This window comes from Typopeltis vanoorti, chromosome 26 (assembly GCF_054136105.1).
Source record: "Typopeltis vanoorti isolate ZY-2024b chromosome 26, IOZ_Tvanoo_1.0, whole genome shotgun sequence".
Classification (NCBI taxonomy): domain Eukaryota; kingdom Metazoa; phylum Arthropoda; class Arachnida; order Uropygi; family Thelyphonidae; genus Typopeltis; species Typopeltis vanoorti.
In genome coordinates this window covers 15,497,128-15,520,589 of record NC_143574.1, presented here as the reverse complement: position 1 = coordinate 15,520,589, position 23,462 = coordinate 15,497,128, and the positions used below count along the sequence as shown (strand labels likewise).

General features: G+C 34.6%; 1 protein-coding gene across 1 annotated transcript in view; it reads left to right on the top strand.

The window, feature by feature from the left end:
* LOC150092354 (beta-catenin-like protein 1) overlaps nucleotides 1-23,462 on the top strand; it is a 162,824-nt gene that overhangs the window by 113,606 nt on the left and 25,756 nt on the right. Inside the window, exons 12-13 of the mRNA XM_090414879.1 lie at nucleotides 2,701-2,882; nucleotides 16,183-16,280. Coding sequence (XP_090271005.1) covers nucleotides 2,701-2,882; nucleotides 16,183-16,280 — 280 coding nt within the window. The remainder of the gene's footprint in view (nucleotides 1-2,700; nucleotides 2,883-16,182; nucleotides 16,281-23,462) is intronic.

Sequence of the window (23,462 nt, the reverse complement as noted above, 5' to 3'; positions counted from 1 at the left end):
AAACTACTCGTTCAATATGGAATAGACTGTAATGGGCTTGAAATATCATGATCCTTTGGCTCGCCCATTTTGGGCTTCTGACAGTGGGTTTAAAAAAAAAAAAAAACTTATGAGGCCCTTTACCTAGTTGTACTACATAAAGGGCTTAAGTATTTGGCTACTAGTTACCATGGAGTGGGAGTGCCAAACATGGCAACTTGTCCCTCTAAGGATACTTGTTTTCCTGTGATAGCACTGCTATCACAGGAAAACAAGTGTTCTTGTCTGCATTAACCTCAGTTCACCATTTTTTGAACCATTGTTCTACTAACACTGCACTTTGCAATTTTTCAGTTGCTAATCTAGGTTGCAAGGAGCAGATGCTGAGGTTGAAGTAATGTAATTGAATGATAACAGACAATTCTAAAAAGCACCACCTGAATAGCTGTTGTAAGATAACTAAAAAAAAGTCAATAATTTCCTAACTTATTAAAAATATATATACATAGACAAAATAAAGTTAATACTTTTCAAATTTGTTAATCTTTCCTATCTCCCACAAAAGGGGATAGATACAGACCTTCCAATCTGTTTAAGTTAGTACGATGGAGTAAAGTTTCACACATTTCTTTATAAAGACATTCTTTGAGAAACGACTTTTATAAGGACTCTTGTCATGTCCTAGTGAACTATGTTTAGTGGCAACAGCATATCAACAGTCTGGACATGCTCCGCAAGTTGAGACTGTTCAGGCTCATGGTATTTAATATAAGACTTGTTCTTCTAGACAAATAAAAACAGATCTTCCTGTTTGTCCAAAATAAGAGCAAGGAATCTGGTACAAGTCTGGATAACTGAGAAGTAGAAACCTGTCCTTAGGAGAAGTGAGAAAGGCAGAGTTTCTGATGGGGCAGGCAACAAAAATATTCAGTGGGTTTAAACTTTCAAACTCTCACTTTTGAGTTTACAATTAACTTCTAAAAGCTGCTTGACTTTGATTTTTTTAAAAAAACTTTCTGGTATATTTTTCTTTACATTGTGGTATTCATTTTTATTCTGCTTAAAACTAAGTTATGATCACTTACAGTTTCAAATCCTCTATACTCTTGTATCCTGAACTAGCATGAAGATATTACTATCACTGATAATATAGTCAATAAGATCTTTTGTGTTTTCTCTCCATGTGAATTTGTGCACATCTTTATGATGAAACATGTTGTTAATGATGACTAGTCTGTTCTGAACAGCAATCTAGCTGGCATTTATTATTATTAGTTTTGCCCTTTTTTTTTCCAAATTTTCACAAATATTTTTGTATGCCTGGGATTTATTTTCTACTCTACCATTTAGTTTTCCAATAAGGACCAGCTTTTGAATCTTTGTCAGCTGCCTTTTCATTTAATAACTTAAAGATTCCTTTAGAACTTTCATGGGCTCCAGGCACAATTAAGTTTCATTATCAAATTTTCCATTTTGCAATAATATTGCAAATAATATTCCATTTTGCCCACATTACTTGAAATTGCTTGACAATCAAGAAGTTTATCTTTGTGTTTGGTGTTGACTGCTGCTATCATTAATATTTCCTTACCCTGATCACTATTGCCCATATATAATATCCTATATTTATTATTTAGCAGGATCCCATTTGTTTCGGTCTTCATCTCAGTAACATAATATAACACTAATTATGTTCATGTGGTACTTCTTTAGTTCTTCTGCCAGTTTTATTTCTTTTTCATTGATGCTTCCTATGTTGATGGTTTTTATTTTGGCTATTGAATTTGTTCTAGTAGCTGACAAAAACAACTTCAGTATCCAGTGGATACCTATCGATTCAATGTACTACATGACTGTGAGAATTGGATGTTTTCATTTTCAGAAATCCATCAGTTCTCTGCATTCCTTAAAGGCTGTGTGGAGGTTTCCTACCCTTCCCAGTTATCTAGCTTTGGCACTTAAGCAATCCAACCTTGAAGCATGCTTTTGCCCAGCTTTGTCCCTCATATTATTTATTCTGATAAGAATTCAGAAGGATTTGCAGGGAGGAGGTGGGAGTTGCTTGACTTTGCTGATGAAGGACATAAACATTTGTAAATACTATCATAGAAATCTCATTAGCTGCTCTGGAAATATCATATACATTGCTGTACTATGCCAAATGTCAGACCTGAAGATGACTTCTTTTCATTTGATGATAAAATTTTGGTAGAATCAAGTGCATATAGTGGCATTATTCATTAGCACAACACTTAAATCTGAATCATTTTGACATATAATTTTGTCTTGTTTCAGATCATTATGATTTACAATTGAAAAGCTAAACACTAAATGTTGTTAAATTCCATTAATTCATATGGAATTATTAATGGCATTTATTGTCAGTAAAAGTGGTCTGATTTAAACACCAAAATTGTAAATTAACAGATTTATAAATTGCAACTATGTTATTTTGAATAAAATTTGTCCAATCAGAGGAGAATTATTATTTGCATAAGGATGGAAGGAAGAAACTAATTTAACTGGTGCTATGCCTTTTTCAAATGGTATGTGGTAATTATTACTAAAGAGCTACTAACTCATAAAGAACATGTTAAACATGATTTATAGAGTTTAATTGTTTAAATTCATTGCCTTTAAGAAGTCAGTCTACACATACCTTAGATTTTTTTTTAATAACCTTGTGAATTTTTTTTAATAACTTTGTGAAATATTTTATAGAGAAAAAAGACTGTCGAGAAATGGAGCTCTAAAAGTACTTGATCATGCTATGAATAACCAAGAAGGAATAGACAACTGCAATAAATTTGTTGATATTCTAGGTTTAAGAACTGTTTTTCCTCTTTTTATGAAAACACCAAAAAAGAATAGGAACAAAGGATTGTCTGTTGAAGAACATGAAGGTATGCTAATTATATAAGAAAAAATAAGCATAATCAAATTGAAACTATTTACTAATCATTTTTTAAAACTATTGCCATAATGCTGTTGTGAAAAACTAACAACTTAGCATATTTGTATAAAACTTGGATAATTCAATATTATTTTATTTTTATTTGAAGTGTAGCAGTAAATATCAATACATTAAAATATTTCATTAAGGTATTTTGTAAAATTTTCAATAGGCTTTCTTATCATTTAATAGATCTGCATAATATTAAAGGAAGTGGTGTAAGATTCATAACTAGATAACTGAGAGGAGAGCTGTGCATAGCTGTTTGTAAGGAATGAGAGAACTGATTGGAACTTCTGATCTGATGTCCAATCTCCATCTTCCAGTACTATATAACTTAGTAGGTATCCATTTAGATACTGAGTAAAAAAGGATGGGTTGGTGGCAATTTGAGAGATAGCTTGCCAAATTATATTAGTTTATACTACTCTCATACAACACAATGAAATGTCATCAGCTTGGCTTCTGATAAATATGGTCCCCCTCCTGCTTTCATCAGGAAAAACCTGGGTGAGTGAAAAGTCATCTACTAGACACTCACGCCACTCGACAGAAATGAAGATGGCCACCATCAGTGTAAGAAAGCATCAGTGCAAAAGAGATGGAGCTAGCAGCAGAATTAGACATGCCATGTGGAAATAACTTGATGCTCCAATTGACAAACTTCATAGTGTACACCCATTTGAAGCTTCAGGATCTTCCACAGTTTAGCGCCTTAAATAAACTCTGATCTTTTGCCATTTTTCAGTGAGGTTAACTTATAAACTTCAATGTTATCAAAATGTTGTCTTTTCTTATTTCTCACAAGATCTATGTTTGCTTTCCCCTACTTTCAATTATTATTTATCTGTGCTAAATCAAACTAGAGGTGTAGATTAATCGAAATTCTCTTCAGTTAACAAAAGAAGTTGGTGTCCTTTGCCAATATCAAAACACTACTTCTCACCATACTCAGACAGCTATCTGCACAACAGTTGTGACTCGTCTGGCCTACTGCTTGTAATTTTCATAATGGACATTATCCTTATGCACATGGTATTCCTTCCACATCGTCCTTTTCTAACAAATCTCTTGCTTGAAAAGATTACACATCCATTTCGCTCCTACCCTATTTATTTTTCGAACTCTTAGGACACATTCTTATATTGCATCATTTATGTATTTTTTAAATGATTCTTGTGCACTATCAATATTCTTCCCATCCAGCAACTGATACGATTGCACTGAACCCAGTATACTCCTCAGTTGGTCATAATTTTCTGCTTTGTAGTTCAGCATGTAACTGTTTCTGAATGGAACATTCATAAACTTAGCCACTTCCCAAGTGAATACCACATGATCACTGGCACCAACCAGAGGCAGAATAGTTATGTGTTTAGCTGAAATGCCTGCTGACACTATAATCAAATCCAACACTCTTTGACCTCGAGTTCCTTCTATAAACAACAAATTACACAATAACCATAGTAATTAACTTTAATTTTAATTATTATTATTATTATTATTATTTGACACTTTCAGGGAGTTCAGAGACTCATCAAGGGAGGGCACCTGCTCTACAAGTTCTGTCTCAACCACTCAATCCACCAACTGACTGCAACTACACAAATGCCATCCACAGACAAGCACAAACATCCATGCCCATGGCAGGATTCGAACCTGCAGCCTTTTGGCTAGAGAGCAGATATGCTAACCACTCGGCTAACCAGGCTGGCATTATGAAATGAAAGTACAGATATTTTGTACTGAAAATAACAGTACATCATCAGTGCATAGAAACAAACAAATCAAAGAAGCAGGAATACAATGTACTACAATAATCGGTTTGCCAATTAAAATCGGTTGCTGCATGCTTGAAATTAATATATTAATAAACAATGTTAAAACTATTTTTGATGTTTACATAGAATGAGAATCTCCCAAACTTTTGGGGGAGAGAGAGAGAGAGACCATCATTCTGATTCAGGTTTGGTCAATATAAAAGGGCTTCACAACTTTATTTGAAAAGGCATTCATATTTAAAACTGCTTTTATGGAGAAGATGCGATTCATCCCACTGGATACTATGTTGTGTCATTTATTCAACATAATACTGATGTTCATTAATTCTTTTTTTCACAGAATGGCCTGTCTGCCCCAAGTATGTCAAATTACATTCACAAATGTAAACACCAAATAATGATAGATGTCATAATTTGTCTTTTGTAGATGTTAACAGATGACTAATTTTGTTGATAGGAAAATATGAGAGAATAAGGTGATACTTCTTCAAAATTCTACCAATAGGTTCATAGATACCAGAAATATAAGGGATTGGAATCCTTATTTCATTTTATTAAAGTTAATTACTGTGGTTATCATGTACACTAGTGGCCAAAATTGTGGAAACCTTTTGGGAAAAGTGTATTTTTGAGGTTTGATGGCTCATAACACCACTTTTTTTTGGTTAATACCATAAATTATATATCAATGGAAAGATAATTTAATCAAGAATGTAATGCAACAAACTTTGTTCAGTGATCTGTATTCTATGAAAAGTTATAGCCAAATAACCAGAAAAAAGAAGTGCAACTTGTTTAGATTGATATGAAGTAGCTTTCCTTCATTTGAATGTATGAGTGTTTATGAGCATGAGTGTTTAGAGAGCCAATCAGGTGTCATCTTGTTTTGGCAGTGAGCCAATAAGGTCACAGTAGGATTCAGCTATTGATGTCATGTATTAGAGCTGAGAGGAGGACATTTGTCAGTGTGTTATGTGATTGCTATCAAGTTGGTTGGGTTTTTTTGTGTTCTTTCATTTAGTGAGCTTGTAAAACGTAATAAAATTAAAGAAATGGCGCAAAGAGTTGACTGGTCACCCAGAAAGCGATGTAAAATAGTACTATTAAGTGAACAAGGCTACAGTTATGAAGAAATTAGAAAAAAATTGGTGGAAACTTAACCAAAGGTGGCATTTCTAAATTTTTTGAAGAGGTATAAGGAGATTCAGTCACTATGAAACCAGACTGGTAAAGGCAGGAAAAGGTGCACAATAGCAAGTGATGATAGAAGAATTGAGAGACTGTGCCTATGTGACAGAAGAAAATCATCTGGGTGTACACAAAATGAAATGGCGCAATACAATGTGAAGTTGAGTGCAAGGACTGTTCTGTGCAGATTGCAGGAATTTGGTCTAAATGCTAGAATTCCACGAAAAAAAACCATTTTTATCTCTCAAACAAAGGTTGAAAAGATTAAACTGGGCTAAAACTCATGTTAACTGGACATTGGAACAATGGGACAGTGTTATTTGGAGTGATGAGACCAAAATCTCCCTGTTTGGTAATGATGGCATAAAATATGTAAGGAGAAGAATCGGAGAAGATTTACATCCTGATTGCATTACACCTACTGTGAAAGACCCACTTAGTGTTATGATCTGAGGTTGTATGACATCAAAAGGTGTGGGCAGAATTTGCATGAATAATGGGAATATAAATGCCCAAATACATAAATGAAATATTTGAGCCCAAACTGAAGCTTTTTGCATGTGATATTTTCCAAGATAATGAAGCATTTATATTTCAACAGGATTCAGCTCCATATCATGTTGCTGCTGTGTGTAAGAAGTGGTTTCAGGATAATCATATTCCACTGCTGAAATGGCTTGGGAATAGCCCAGACCTTAACCCAATTGAAAATCTATGGAGCCGACTAAAGAAACTTGTTAGTCAGAAGCAACCCACCAATAAAACCCAATTAATAGAAGCAATAATTCAATCTTGGTTTCATATTATAATAACAGCTGCAGAACTAAAAAACTTAGTTCACTCCATGGGAAGGCGTTGTAAGGCCGTAATTAATGCTAAAGGTTACCCAACTAAGTATTAACTCACACTGTGAGAATTTTTGTATATCTCATTTTTTCTGTTTCACTTTTCTTCTTTATAACTGCTGTTCTAATAAAAAATCCTTCATAAATATTATTGCATTACATTCTTGATTAAATTATCTTTTCATTGATATATAATTTTATGGTATCACACCGCCTGCCATAAAATATAATTTTATAGCAGGCAGTCTCAAGTAGAGTGATGTGGGCAAATATCAGAATGGGGAATTGGACAATGAGAAATTGGGCTAAATGCTAGAATTGGACAATTTTTACTTCGAAAAATTGCTAAATGAAACAAGTAGTGATAGCACAGTGGTAAAAAAAACACTCAACAGGCATACAGTGAGGAATACATATCCATACTTGAAGTAGAAAAAGCCATCAAAGGCTTGAAATGTGGAAAGGCAGCAGGAGTAGATGATATTCGACCAGAAATGCTGAAGTATGGTGGTATAAAAGTCTTACAGTGGCTGCACTTCATAGTTCAGAAAGCCTGAACTGAGGGACGAATTCTCGATGATTGGAGTAGAGCCCTCATAGTACCCATATATAAAAAGGGAAATAAAACTGAATGTGAGAATTACAGAGGTATTTCCCTAATGAGTGTTCCTGGCAAGATCTATGCAAGCATACTTGAGAAACGGTCGAGAAGAATTGTGGAAGAAAAGCTTGGTGAAGAACAAGCTGGATTCAGGCCAAATAGAGGCTGTCAGGATCAGATCTTCACTTTACGACAAATAGTCAAGAAAGCATGGGAATATAACAAAGATCTGTATTTAAGTTTTGTCGATTTGGAAAAGGCATATGACAAGGTGCCAAGAGAGAAGCTATTTAATACGTTGCAGTTATATGGTGTCAATGGGGCATTATATCAAGCAATACTTAGTCTTTATTTGAGTTGTAAGTCAGCAGTTAGAATTGAAGGAAGTACAGGAAGATGGTTTAATATTAAATCTGGTGTGAGACAAGGATGTACATTATCCCCTCTGTTATTCATTATCTATATGGATCACATTACGAAGGAAAGTGGTATTAAACCTGATATCAAAATTGGAGATGTTAATGTCAGCTCTTTGCTTTATGCAGATGATGTTATACTTCTAAATAAATCCGCTACAAGTCTGCAAGATTCTCTGACTAAATTGAATAGCTGTTTTAATAGATATGGTATGAAGGTCAGCAATAAAAAGACAAAGACAGTGAAAATAGGCAGAATCGTTGAAAATGTCAACTGTGTTGTGAATGGAGAACCTGTGGAACAAGTAAAACATTTCAGCTACTTAGGCACGATTTTTAGTGAAGATGGTAAATTAAATATAGAAATAGACAACAGAATCAACAAAGCTGATATGGTAGGAAGTGAATTGAATAAATTCATATGGAATAAAAGAGAAATTAGTCAGAACACTAAATTAGCTGTATACAAGACAATGTTCAAACCAGTTTTAACTTATGGATCTGAGAGCTGGGTCAGAAGTAAAACACTTGACCAAAGACTAGAGACCGCAGATATGAGAGTCCTGAGAAAGATTAGAGGCGTGAACAGATGGCAATATCATATTAAAAATGAGGATATTAGGAAAGAACTTGACATTGTCAGCATCCAGGAATGCGTTAGCAGAGCTAATCTCAGGTGGTATGGTCACTTAAATAGAATGGGAGAGGAAAGATTAGCAAAACAAGTGTTCTCTGCCAGGTTGGCAGGAAAACGACCCAGAGGAAGACCAAGATATAGGTGGATTGATACGGTACAAAGTGCGTTAGACGATAGAAATATAAGATCTGAAAATGTTGGAGTCTTGACAAGTAACAGACTGATTTGGCAGAAAATTGTAGATAGGAAGTTAGTAATGGTGTAAATTTTTCATGTAGTACTGTCATATCCTGTACACCCCTTGAGGGTACATAGCAGGAATTTGATGATGATGATTTCCTTACCGAGTGTTCCTGGCAAGATCTATGCAGGTATAGTTGAGAAACGGTTGAGAAGAATTGTGGAAGGAAAGCTTGGTGAAGAACAAGCTGGATTCAGGCTAAATAGAGGCTGTCACGATCAGATCTTCACTTTACGACAAATAGTTGAGAAAGCATAGGAATATAACAGAGATCTATATTTAAGTTTTGTCGATCTGGAAAAGGCATATGACAAGGTGCCAAGAGAGAAGCTATTCAATATGGTACAGTTATATGGTGTCAATGGGGCATTATATCAAATAATATGGATCACATTATGAAGGAAAGTGGTATTAAACATATCAGAATTGGAGATGTTAATGTCAGCTCTTTGCTTTATGCAGACGATGTTATACTTCTAAATAAATCTGCTACAAGTTTGCAAGATTCCCTGACTAAATTGAATAACTGTTGTAATAGATATGGTATAAAGGTCAGCATTAAAAAGACAAAGACAACGAAAATAAGTAGAATTGTTGAAAATGTGAACTGTGTTGTGAACGGGGAACAAGTAAAACCTTCCGGCTATTTAGGCACAATTTTTTACTGAAGATGGTAAATTAAATATAGAAATAGACAACAGAATCAGCAAAGCTGGTATGTTGGGAAGTCAATTGAATAAATTCATATGGAATAAGAGAGATATTAGTCAGAACACTAAATTAGCTGTATACAAGACAGTGTTCAAACAAGTTTTAACTTATGGATCTGAGAACTGGGTCAGAAGTAAAACACTTGACCAAAGACTAGTGACCACAGATATGAGAGTCCTGAGAAAGATTAGAGGCATGAACAGATGGCATCAATGGCAATATCATATTAAAAACGAGGATATTAGGAAAGAACTCGACATTGTCGGCATCCAGGAATGCGTTAGCAGAGCTAATCTCAGGTGGTATGATCACTTAAACAGAATGGGCGAGGAAAGATTAGCAAAACAGTGTTCTCTGCCAGGTTGGCAGGAAAACGACCCAGAGGAAGACCAAGATATAGATGGATTGATATGGTACAATGTGCCTTAGACGATAGAAATATAAGATCTGATAATGATAATATTGGAGTCTTGACAAGCAACAGACTGATTTGGAGGAAAATTGTAGATAGGAAGTTAGTAATGATGTAAATTTTTCATGTATTACTATCATATCCTGTACACCCCTTGAGGGTACATGTCAGAAATTTGATGATGATGATGAAGGTATTACACCAAAAAAAAAAGTGGTGTTATAAGCCATCAAATCTCAAAAATACACTTTTTCCAAAAGGTTTCCACAATTTTGGCTACTAGTATAATTTGTTGTTTATAGTTATGCCACAGGTACTTTTAAAGATTAGCCTTGAGTTCCTTCTGTCACATGGTGCTTGAGGAAGTTGTCTTGCAGTGGCTCAATAAATTCAGTCTTATGAGATTTTACTGCTACCCAATCGATGTTTGGATAATTAAAGTCTCCCATTATGATTACTCTTTCCACCTCACACCAGATGGCTTCAAACTCACTGCCACATGAATAGCTTTTACTAGTATTACAATCATAGGTCTCAACACTAACTAGATTCAAGTCATCTGATATCATTAACTGCTCACCTCTCCTCTCTTTTCTTGTCTATCCTTCCTAAAAATACTATACTCTTTTCACTCGATAATCATACAATCTAATCCATACAATCTGAGGTCTCAACATATTGACCAAGGCAACAAAGTCTATTCCTTTGTTTCTGATACTCCTAGTATCCTGGTACAGACATAATAATCTATCTATTAATACATGTTCTTTTGTATACTCTTGTATGTGGTCTGCATGACATTGAAAACTTGCAGATCTCTGTTCTTCTCTGGTGCTTTATAATTATGCTGACATGTTTGATGGGTCCCTGAACTGAATGAACAAAAAATCAAAATTGTTCTCTCCTCATAATCATTTCCATGATAATGCCCTTCTCATCTTTAACACAGTTAAATAGCATTATTGCTCTTAAACACAGATTCTAACCATTCCTCCCATTATAATTTAGTTTCCTTGGCTCTCTAATATGGAGTAATAAAAGTTGTGCAGTAGCTACACTGCATAATTAAGAGGGTCTGGTTAGAAGATCGAATTCCAGATGATTGGAGTAGAGCTCTCATAGTTCCCATCTATAAAAAAATAATAAATAAAGCTGAATGTGAGAATTATCGATAAATTTTAACAAGTGTTCCAGGTAAGATTTATCCAAGCATACTTGAAAAGAACCTGAGAAATATTGTGAAAGAGAATCTTGGAGAATAAGCTTGATTCAGGCTAGATAGAGGTTGTCAAGATCAGAATTTCACTTTATGACAAATAGTTGAGAAATCATGGGAATATGACAATAAATATGAGTCTGTACTTAAGTATTGTAGATCTGAAAAATGCATATGATAAGGTGCTCAACTACAATTGCATCGGTAAATGGAATATTATACAGGACAATACATAATCTAATTGTAAACCAGCATTTGTTGAAGTAAGTTAGCAGTTAGAATTAAGGGAATAATACAGGAAGATGGTTTGATGTAAAATCAGGCCTGATGTTAGAATTGGAGTTGTCAAACTTAGCTCTTTGTTTCATGCAGATGATGTACTCCTAAACACATCTAGTGCAAGTCTGCAGGATTCACTAGCTAAATTGAATAATAGCTGTAACAAATTTGGCATGAAAATCAGCAATAAAAAGACCAGAACTATGAAAATAGGCAGGAGTATAGAAAACTTCAGCTGCATTCTGAATGGCAATCCTATAGAACAAGTAAATAGATTTCAGCTATTTAGGCACAGTTTTTAGTGAAGAATGGCAAGTTATATCTAGAAATAGACAACAGAATAAGCAAAGCTGGTATGATGGGTAGCCAGCTGCATAAATTTATATGGAATAAGAGTGAAATTAGCCAAAACACCAAACTAGCAGGATACAAGACATGGTTCAAACCAGTTTTAAGTTATGGATATGAGAGTTAGAAATAAAGCACTAGATCAAAGACCACAGATATGAGGGTTCTGAGAAAAAATTAGGGGAGTGAACTGATGGCAACAGTGGCAGAAGCATAATAAAAATGAAGATATTAGAAAGGAACTTGACATTATTAGCATTCAAGAATGTGTCAAGCAGAACTAATCTAAGGTGGTATGGTCACTTGAATAGAATGTGAGAGAGAGAGAGAAAGGTTTTGCTAACATAAATGGAGAGATGATGCCAAATTGTAGGGAAAAGATTCAGAGGAAGACTGGGTTTTGATCCAGTCAGAATTGTCTTCAAAAAATGGAATGTCAGATAGGACAGTATTGGAGTGCTTACAAGTAATAGACTAATTAGGAGGAAAATTGTTGATAGGAGATTCGTGTAGTGCTGTGACAGTAGCCTGAACATTCCCTTTATGGTACATATCAGGAAGTTGATGATGCACAATAAAAACAGCTAAATACTTTATGGAAATGTCTTTGTAATGCATACAGCATATTAAATGTTTAATTGCTGTATGTTTCACAAGCTCCCTTCCTCAATCATCATACTGGATCCATAATTAGACATGTGTTTTTTGGGAAAATAATTTTTAGCGAATAGCTGATTAGATAGCCACATTTAGTGTACGGATTTGTATGGTCTTTGATATCAAGCATGAATCATGTTGAAGCTTCCATTAAATTTGAACAAATAATTTGCAATTTAAGTAGAGAACTCCTTTATCGTTTTATTTTTACAATTTTGTATATCAGTTACCGTATATTATCGCGTATAATGCGAAAAATGTATGGTAAAAAATACTACTTAAAGTTAGGGGTTCTCATTATATGCAGATCCTAAAAAATATAACATCTTATTAGACTTGCACACACAACATATACTACCTAATGCCTATGCAACCAAATCTACTTGACCCACTCGCATTCGGTGACCAAGCACGCATCGTATCTGCGCATAAAGCTACTTATATTACTGGCTTTATGCTCAGATACGATGTGCGCTCGGTCGCCGAAGTTCATTTTAAATATTATTCGTTAAACAAACCTAGCATGAAAATGAACCAACAGAAATGTAAACGTTCATCTTTTGAAGCAGGATTTAAATTGCGTGTTGTGCAGTTTGCAGAAAAACATAATAACAGTGTTGCTATGAGAGAATTTGGTGTAGCAGAGAGTAATATTAGACCTTGGCTTAAGCAAAAAAACAGTCTTGAAAAAATCCCCAAAACGAAACGTGCCTGTCGTGGAGATGTAGCATCCTTTCCAGAACTCGAAGAAGAGCTAAATGAATGGATTTTGACGCAACGACAAGATGGCATTATGGTAACAAGAAATGCAATTTGTTTTCGAGCTGTACAACTCAAGAATGGTAAATTCAAGAACACACCAGGTATTTCATCTTTTCTTGCTTCGCCTGGGTGGTGCAACAGATTTATGGAATGCAAAAGCATTAACATTACAACATCAAACAAAAATTGTGCAGAAGTTACCAAAGCAGCTTGAAGAAAAAGTGCAGTCCTTCCATAAATTTATCATAAAATTATGGAAGTGTCACGGATATGAACTTTCCCAAATTGGCAATATGGATGAGATGCCCATGTACTTTGATATGTCTGGGAATCGAACAGTAAACTCAGTTGGTGAAAAGGGTGTCTTCATAAAAACAACAGGACATGAAAAAACACATTTTACTGTTGTTCTAGCATGCATGGCCGACAGTGATATTTAAAAGGAAGAAAATTCTGAAGCATATATTATTGAACACAAAATACGAGGCTAATCTTCTTGAATGGCAGGCAGTCTCAAGTAGAGTGATGTGGGCAAATATCAGAATGGGGAATTGGACAATGAGACTTATTTGTGCCTATGGTCCCACAGAAGGTTCTACTAAGGGAGAAGTGGAGGAATTTTTTGATGCGTTAGAAAAAGCAACTGACACAATGAAAAAGGAAAAGTTGGTCCTTGTTGGGGATCTAAATAGCAGAGTAGGAAATGATTGTCAGATATACAAAAATATTTTGGGAAAATTTGTAGAAAAGAGCAAAGCTAATAATAATGGCAAATACCTCTTGGATTTCTGCTCAGGACATGGACTGGTTATTACTAACACCATGTTCCAACATAAAAATGTGCACAAATTCACATGGAGAGAAGAGGCAAGGAATAAGAAAAGTCTCACTGACTATGTTATTGTTGATAGTGATGTTTTCTCCCTGGTGCAGGACACCAGAGTGTACAGAGGATTTGAAATTGGAAGCGATCACTATTTAGTCTTGAGCAGGATAAAATTGAATTTCATATTGAAAAGAATAACATGTAAGAAAGTTTTAAAGCGAATAAAAGTTGAGCAGCTCTCAGATGTGAACTGTAGACTAAAATACACAAAGATTATTGAAGAAAAAATGAGAGTTTGAGAACAGGAACCAACCCTTGAAGAAAACCCTGATTGATTCAGCCAGAGAGGCATGTGGTGAGGTTGTCTGCAAGGATAGAAAAATCAGAACTCCATGGTGGACACAGGAAGTTAAAGAGACAGTGAAGGAAAAGAAGAAAGCATATCAAAAGTTTCTGGCAAATAAGTCAGCTTTTGCTCTTAGAGAATACAGACGAATGTAATAAAAATGTAGGAAAATGTATGTTTTTTTTGATAATGAAGAACCCTGCTATCTCTGTAGGAAACAACTTGAGCTATCTTCAGTTGAAAAGAACTTATAAAGGTTCTTTACATTTTAGACAGGATGCTCATACCCAGGTCTTTCTTTCTAAAGGGCGCATGTGCTACCATTGCAAATAATACTTGCTTAATTTAGTGCATATAATTGTTTGTTCCATCAGTGTTGTAGTTTACTCACATCTTTGATTTATACATCATCTTGTGTGCTCTTGTATAATTATTACAAAGTAATTAATATCATTGATCATCCATGAATTATCTCTGTCAATTCAAGATCATGTTCATTCATTTTTCAGAAGAGCTATATGGTAAACTTGTATGATGGGTGAATTCCTCTTAAAAATCATAAACTTTTAACAGATTTTTGTAGCAACATGATGCCTCATACAAACATTGTGTTTGTATGAGGTTTGATATTTTTGGATGCTAGATTGAGAAAAAAAAAATTGCTTGAAATCTTGTACTGAATTTCTGACCAAATATTGTTAACGAAATACAATTATTTCACCCATATAGGATAAAAGAAAAGTCAGTAAATTCCACCTTCCATATCATATTCAACTATTTAAATCGTTAATGATATTTTTAAAGTGATATGGCTCCTATCTTTTGTTACTGGCTTTTGTATGTTTTGTTTATCTCAGATGTCTACACATAGCTCCTAATATATGTTGCACATATATTAGGAGATATGTGTAGTTTTTTCCCATGCTTTTTAATTTTTTTATCGAGTTATAGCATTAGTAATTTTTTTAAAATTTAATGTATGTTAGTTCATTATCGAATTCCTTTAAATGCATTTTGCAATTAAGTGTTCTTGCAGGCTAATTGCCAGCTAGGCCCTTATATATTGTGTCATTTCATTCACATTTAATATCTGACAGTTGTATAACATCTCACAATCCCCCTCTCCAATATCAGCAAGTCTTTTATCTAATTCTGTTATGTTCTTAAACTTTTTCCACTCGCGACCCCTTTTCACCCAAGAAATTGTTACGCGACCCCAGCTTTATAGGTATATAAAATAGGTATGCAAATCGAACATTTACTGATAATAAATCATAAAGAAATTTATTTTAAAACAATTCTTTGGTAAACATGTAATTTTACAATTTACATAAAAAATTACAAACAATTTAGCCTCGAATCTGAATTAATTTTTGGTTGTTGCGCATTCAGAAATCTTTTACTTTTGCCAAATTTTTTGCGACCCCCACATTTGGTTATGTGACCCCAGTTGGGGTCGTGACTCACAGTTTAAGAAGCTCTGATGATAACATATAATTCTTTTTCTATTCTTATATAAAATAAACTGAATCTAGCAGACCAGGCTTAACTTTCCCAGTAAAATTAAGGTTATTAATCCTTCAGGTCTCCATTGTTGCAGTTTGTTACATACCATTTAGTTGAAAAGAGATTTATTTGAAACTGATGATAAATTGGAGACATTTTAATTTCTAGGCTGAGAAAAAAAAAATTTTCAGCCTAGAAACTCAGAGAGATGGACTATCCTCCTGAAAGGCAGATTAGTTCATGAACACAAATCTAACTGGATTTGAAAAGAGATGTTTGGAAGTGGAATCGATGGTCACAGTGAAATATCCTTTCCTGCAATGAGTCATGATTCTGTGAAGGTCCAGTGATAATGGTATTAGTAAAGAAAAGTTATGTGAACTTAGTGAAATAAGTTGTCTGAGATCAAAATAAATTGAAAACTGCTTCAAATGCATTAACCACATTTTTAATATTTTTTTTCTTTATGAATTTGCAGAACATGTTTGCTCAATTATTGCATCTATGTTGAAAAATTGCAAGGGCACTCAGAGGCAGAGATTGTTAAATAAATTTACAGAAAATGATCATGAAAAGGTTAGTATTATATATCAATTTATTTTATAAGTTATATATCCTACTAGTGATATGTTATATACCTAAAAGAAGGGAAGAAAGTGATCTGTACTTTCTTATTGTATGTGATATGCCTACATATTTGTCATACTACCTAGGGATGCACTGAATATTTGGTTTTGCTTCAGTATTCAGCTGAATAATTAGAAAGATTTAGTATTTGGCTGGCTGAAACAGAAAAATTTCCTGTCTTCCACTTATCTTCCATGACTGCATACAAACAGGACTGGTCCAAGAGTATCTGATGCCCCTAGACAAAGAATATTTAGGCACCCCTATACATTGTCTTAATATATACGTTGTAGCAAAATCTGGCGCTCCTAGACGATTGCCTAGGTTTGCCTAATGATAAAACTGGCCCTGCATACAAAGACTTGTTGTTTGCAATAGGTACTTTTTTTGGTGTTTTTATTTTAGTCTATATTATGCAGGCTTAAAAGTTGTTTATGTTATGGAGTATTAAATTTTGTCTTAAAATGTTGAAAAAGGAGTACAGTTTTAGCCATGAATAATAAAGCAATGTTTGGAAAGTTTACAATTTATGTGAGAATTCAAAATGTGCAAAATATAAAATATGCAAACAACAAAATATTTGGGTGATACATAAAAAAGAAAGTACACATCTCTGATTAATCATGTAAAAATACAAGTACAACAGTGAATTTGTAAAACAAAACACAAAAAATTTTAAAATCAAATCTAAAAAAAAAAAAGGATGTAGATGAGAAATAGGCAAAATCTTTTTACTGGATAACAAGCCATATCAAATGGGTATATTTATTCTGCAGTACAATTTCCAAGAGAAAATTTCTTTTGGCTGCTGGCATATTCATGAAAGAGTTTTTTTCAGAAGCAAGAAATATTTATGAAGAAACCAGATCGAGTCTACTCCCCAAAACACTGAAAAATTCCTTTTTCTACATCAAAATTTTATCGTGAATTCATTTTGATTATTAAGTCCATAATTATTCTCTATATTTCACAATTTAAAATAAAAGCTCCATTAATATTTTTATTTTGTTAATTACAATAATTTTTAGATTTTTATGCTGTATTTTTTTTTTTTTTAAATAAATGTTCCCTATAAGATTAAATATCAATTTTATTACATTTGAAATGAAGAATATTATGGATCCATGTTATGAAGAAAGGAATCGACACTGCTTTGGTTTACACTAATTAAATGACACAAACTCTGCCCAGGAAACCATATAGTCATCGATTAGTGCATCGATTAGATTTTGCATCCTTGACAGCAGTGTTTTGAATTGTTGGTGCTCATCAGAGAGCTGGCTCACAATTATCTAAGTCAGAAAAACCTGGAGTTACAAGGAAATATGAAGAAGACAAAAACACTCATTCAAAACAATATCAGAAAGTTAAATTCATCATAAGTGAACTCTCCATGGGTGTATAAGCAAGATGATCTCTAAAGGTTATTATGAAACCATCCATATTTTATAACCAGACGTTGAAAGAAACTTAGGTTTCTTTCTATATTTCTAAGTTTTCAAAATTTACTAAAGAGCTTATGAAGTTATGTTCTCATAAAACCAAATGTAGAAAGTTTATTTTTCATTTGGTTAGAATATAATAAAATTAGTTTAATCCTTTTTCCAAGTGTGAGCAAACAAAGTTTGCACCTGAAAGAATCTTCAGGACTGGGGTAAGGTGGTACAACACCAGGGAAACTCCTTGCAATGGTGGAGCAAGCTACCAACACTCCTATCTCAGTATCTTCCATAATGCAAAACACATCTCCTTGCGGATATGTCTAATGTTATGCATTAAGGGAAGGGCCACTACTCAGACTAGTTTCGATCTTTATTGAGGTCTCTTCAGTGGGAGCCAGGCCCAAATGGAGATACCAGGCAGAAGCATTAGCAGGTCATCTCTACCTATAGGAGTTGCCAAATGGTGTGCCACCCTTTTTTAATAAATTACTCTGGATTTAGAGAAAGATGTTGAAAGTTTATTTTTCACTTGGTTAGAGTATAATAAAATTAGTTTAATCCTTTTTCCAAGTGTGAGCAAACAAAGTTCGCGCCTGAAAGTATCTTCAGGACTGGGGTAAGATGGTACAATTTTATTATTTTATTATACTCTAACCAAGTGAAAAATAAACTTTCAACATCTTTCTCTAAATCCAGAGTAATTTATTAAAAAAGGGTGGCACACCATTTGGCAACTCCTATAGGTAGAGATGACCTGCTAATGCTTCTGCCTGGTATCTCCACTTGGGCCTGGCTCCCACTGAAGAGACCTCAATAAAGGTCGAAACTAGTCTGAGTAGTGGCCCTTCCCTTAATGCATAACATTAGACATATCCGCAAGGAGATGTGTTTTGCATTATAGGAGATACTGAGATAGGAGTTTTGGTAGCTTACTCCACCTTTGCAACGAGTTGCCCTGGTGTTGTACCACCTTACCCCAGTCCTGAAGATACTTTCAGGTGCAAACTTTGTTTGCTCACACTTGGAAAAAGGATTAAACTAATTTTATTATATCTTTCTACATTTGTTTATAACATATGGATGGATCCATAATATCCTCCATTTCAATATTTCACTTAGGCCAAATTGAAGCCTCTCTATACTTGAATATTTGACAGTTACTTTCTTTTTTCCAAATGTGTGTATATTTATACACACACACACACACACACACACACACACACACACACACACACACACACACACACACACACACACACACACACAAGGGGGTACCCCAAAATAACCAGAATTATTTTTTAAAAAAATTTTTTATTAAAGTTTATAATACCAGATCTAGTCTCCTTCAAAGTACTCCATGTGAGTCTATGCACTTGTCTCAACATTATTTCCACTGCTGGAACATTGTTTATGGCCTCCAGCATCTTTTCTTTCACTCCATCTACATCAATGAATTGCTGCCCTTTCATGGCTTTCTCTATCTGTAGGAATTTAAAAAAAAAAAAAAAAAGTCATATGGAGAGAGATCAGGGTGGGGAACAACTGCCATGTTGTTTTTCATTGAGAACTGTTGGACAGACCAGCCAATGTGGACTGGAGCATCTTCTGTTAAAATTTGCTGGCACGAATTCCATTACAAATTTGTCTCTTCTGAAACTTGTTCAGAAGAGAGTGGTTTTTCTCATTTCAAAAATTGGGACGTCATCTTTTAATGATCTCCATTGATTGTCTGGCATACCTTTTCAATGTTTTCATCATTTCTGCTTTTCGAAGATGTCAGCCAGATCGTGGTTGGTCTTCAGCTGACGTCCCAATTTTTGAAATGAGAAAAACCACTCGTAGACCCGTTTTACCTAAAGTCTTACCGTCATCCTGAAAGGCTTGCCAAAGCATAACAATAGTTTCAGCTGCAGTTTTACCCAAAAGAAAACAAAATTTCATGCACACTCTCTGTTCCTTGTGGTCAGCCATCACAAAATTGCCAAACTTGCTTGTAATCACTAACATAAAGTAGCCAGAACAATGAACCAGTTCACACAGAATGACACCACTTGCCAGACTGACAGAGAAAACTGTATACTCATGATGTGTAGTAGCATCATCCATAACTAGAAAATGCATGTGCTCCAAGTTCAGATGCTGGTTATTTTTGAGTACCCCATCATGTGTGTGTTTGAGAGAGGGGGGGGTGTAGGAACTTGGAAATTTTTGAATGAAGGCTATGAAGCTTATGAGAACGCAATCCCTGGTATGTTGTTGGAGTTGCTTCAGCTTGCACTACTTAAGAAACTTTTCAAGTTTCTCTCTCTCTCTCTCTCTCTCTCTCTCTATATATATATATATAAAGAGAAAGAGAGATTGGTGGTGGTGGGGGGGGGGGGAGTTTGACAAATACACTCACCTGTAGAAACAGATTTTGTCAGTTCCCAAGTAACTGTAGACAGATTGCACATCTTTTTAATTAAAAACAGATGCAGCATCACTAAGCATAAACACACTATAAGAAATCCTAATTGGGGGGGGGTCTTGGGCAAGTAAATTTTTTTTTGTGGTAAGTAGGATTTTATATAATTTATTACTCTTGTGCACTAACTGCTGTTCATTTATGAAAAATGCAACTCTCTGAAACAGGATTGCTTTGGTATTGAATGAGAATTCTTGCCATTTTAAAGTTTTTGCCTGATATCTGATAAGAACCATTCAAAACAGCTATCAAACCAGTGAAACTTCAATCAAAAGTAGTGGAAGCGAAGGCAACTTCAATGCCAAGTATAGTATTCTCATAAGCTTTCTGGTCAATTTTCAAAGTTTATATATATCATATATATTGGGCTATGAAATAAGGATAAGTCTTTATTTTTGCATTTTCATGTGGTTACTTGGTTTGGTGAACACACATTTTTTTAATCTTTCTTTATTCTGTAATTTGACTGAAGCATGAATATTCAACCAAAGCACTCATTAAAATTTTTTTTTCAATTTTTGAATGTATACTTTTATAACAAAACATTTACTTATAAAATTTAATTCAGTATGCTTTGGTGGAACATTCAGTGCTTTGGCCAAATCATGACTCAGTGCACCGAGACATTGAGACAGGCCACATACTACATGCACCTGCTATCATACTTGTTCTTGAATTCATGCACCACTCTATAAGAGAAAAATCTAGACCTCACTCCCTTCTTAGCAGCATTCATTCTCATCTTCCAAGGAATATCCTCTTGTCCTTTCCCCACCCTCCATAAAATGAAAAATTCTATCAACTGAAATCAGCACGACCCTTTCAGAAGGTTGTAAGTCTCAATTTGCACTTGTCCACTCTCTCCACTGAATCAGAATGGAAACCAGGAGACCAGATCTGCTGGTTTTCATTATATAGTCCAAGTGAGGTCTAATCAAGGCCTTGTAATGAGCCAAAATGACATCCTCATCTTTACATATGAAAGTTTGCTTCAGCATTACAATTATCTTTTGAGTTGTATTTGCAATCTTTGCTTAAAAACTTCAACTTGCTATCTACTAACACTCCAAGATCCCTGGCCTGATCAGTTTCTTCTAGCATAATCCCACCAATATAATACAACAGTGGATATCTAATCATGCCAAAGTGCATGACTTTGCATTATTTACTGACATTCAGGTGACATCCATTTTCCCATGCCCACAATTCCAGCCTATTCAAATCATTCTGCAATATTGCATATCAGCCACATTCCTGATTATCCTACTTACCTATCTTTGTATCATCAACAAATAGCCATATGTCATTTGTCAATCCTTCCCAATATCATTAATGTACAGATTGAATAACAGTGGGCCAAGGACTGATTCTTGTGGTATATTAATAGTTATCTTAAATCTTGCAGACTCACATCCCCTGTATACCACATTTTGATATCTATCAGTCAGCTATCCTCTTATCCACACTAACATTTTATATCCATTCCGTATTCCGTCAAAAGCCTTAGCAAAATTGAAAAGTATCATGGTGTATCCATTCCCCTCAGCTAGTTCAATGCTAACATTACTATAGAATGTGAGCAAGTTGCTGAAACATGACCTTCCTTTAGTAAACCCATACTGTTCATTACAAAGTAGAGATTCATTGTTAACCTATTTCTGAATGCAAGCCCTGGCCAGTATTTCCAAAATCTTCACCACCACCACCACCACTCTTGATGCTGATTGGTTGATAATTGGATACATCGGTCTTTGCACTTGTGCAATGGGTTTAGTACACATTCTTTCCATTCCTGTGGACTCTTCCTTGTTCTGAGACTCAAATCCCTGGTCAAAGGAATAGCCAGTTCAGCTGAACACTCTTTTAACACCTGAGCCGATATGTCATCATTTCCTATTGCTGAATTCTTATTCAGTTTGTGTAACTGCTCTAATATCTACTCTTCATACACTCTTCAATCAGTGAAGAGATAGCAGTGAACTCATGGTTGCACACACTAGGATAGCTTTTAGCAAAATGGACTCTCATTAGTTGAGTGACAGCTTTTCCCCTCACACTGTCTGCATTCAGTAGAATTATTCTGTCATATTAATTCTTTCTTTTACTAGCAGCATATCAATAGAAATCTTTGGGGTTGTCTTTAGCTTGCAGAGTCAGTTTATTTTCATACTTGCACTTAGCTTTCCATACAACAGTTGTGACTATTCTAGCCTTCTGCTTATAGTTTTCATAGATGACATCATCCTTATACACACGGTATTCCTTCCACATCATCCTTTTCTTACGAATCCCTTGCTTAATAAGATTACACATCCATTTGATTCCTACCCTATTTATTTTTCGAACTCTGGACACATTCTGATATTGATCATTTAAGTATTTTTTTAAACAGTTCCCATGAACTGTTGATATTCTTCCCATCCAGCCACTTACCAAGTGAGTACCAACCGATACCATTGCACTGAACTCCATATACTCCTCAGGCACAAACTTTATTTGCTTACACTTGGATAAAGGATTAACAAACTGTTCCTCTGGTCCCAGTAAGTTAGCTATAGGAAACAGTTGACTATACTGTACTGTACTAATACTTTTTTGCTTTTGTAAAGAACTTGCTTGTATTCATTATTAAACAACAACAAAAAAAATAAACAATGTTCTGTTACCAATTCAGTCCTCTAATAGAACGCTTTGTGGCTAATAGGGGAGCACTATTAGCCACAAATAATCTTTCATCTCAAATAATCATGTAGATAAACTTATACGTTTGTTACACATGACTTTAAATTTTTCAGGAAATGACAACATATACTAAAATATTAATTAAAAAACTAATTAATAGCTTCCTATATTTCGGCAATGTCACATTGCCATTTTATGTGCATATATCATAAAACTATGATATATGCACACAGGCACTAACAATGAGCAAATGAGTTTGATGAAGGCAATTGAAGTTGGTCCAAGAATCCTAAAGATGTTCTTAGGATGCGAGCTTCCCAAATTTGGGGCACTCTCATGCACCCAAATTTGTTGAGGTTTGGGAAGTTTTTTAGAGCCTCAGCTCTAAAAACCCCTTTTACATACTTCAACAAACTTGCCAAAGATTCCATTGTCCATCATCAAACTCTGAAAAAAACATTGATTGAATCAAGAATAGTAAAGTTGTTTATAAATAGAAACATCTGAGCTTTATGGTGGACTTAAGAAGATAAAGAAGCAGTC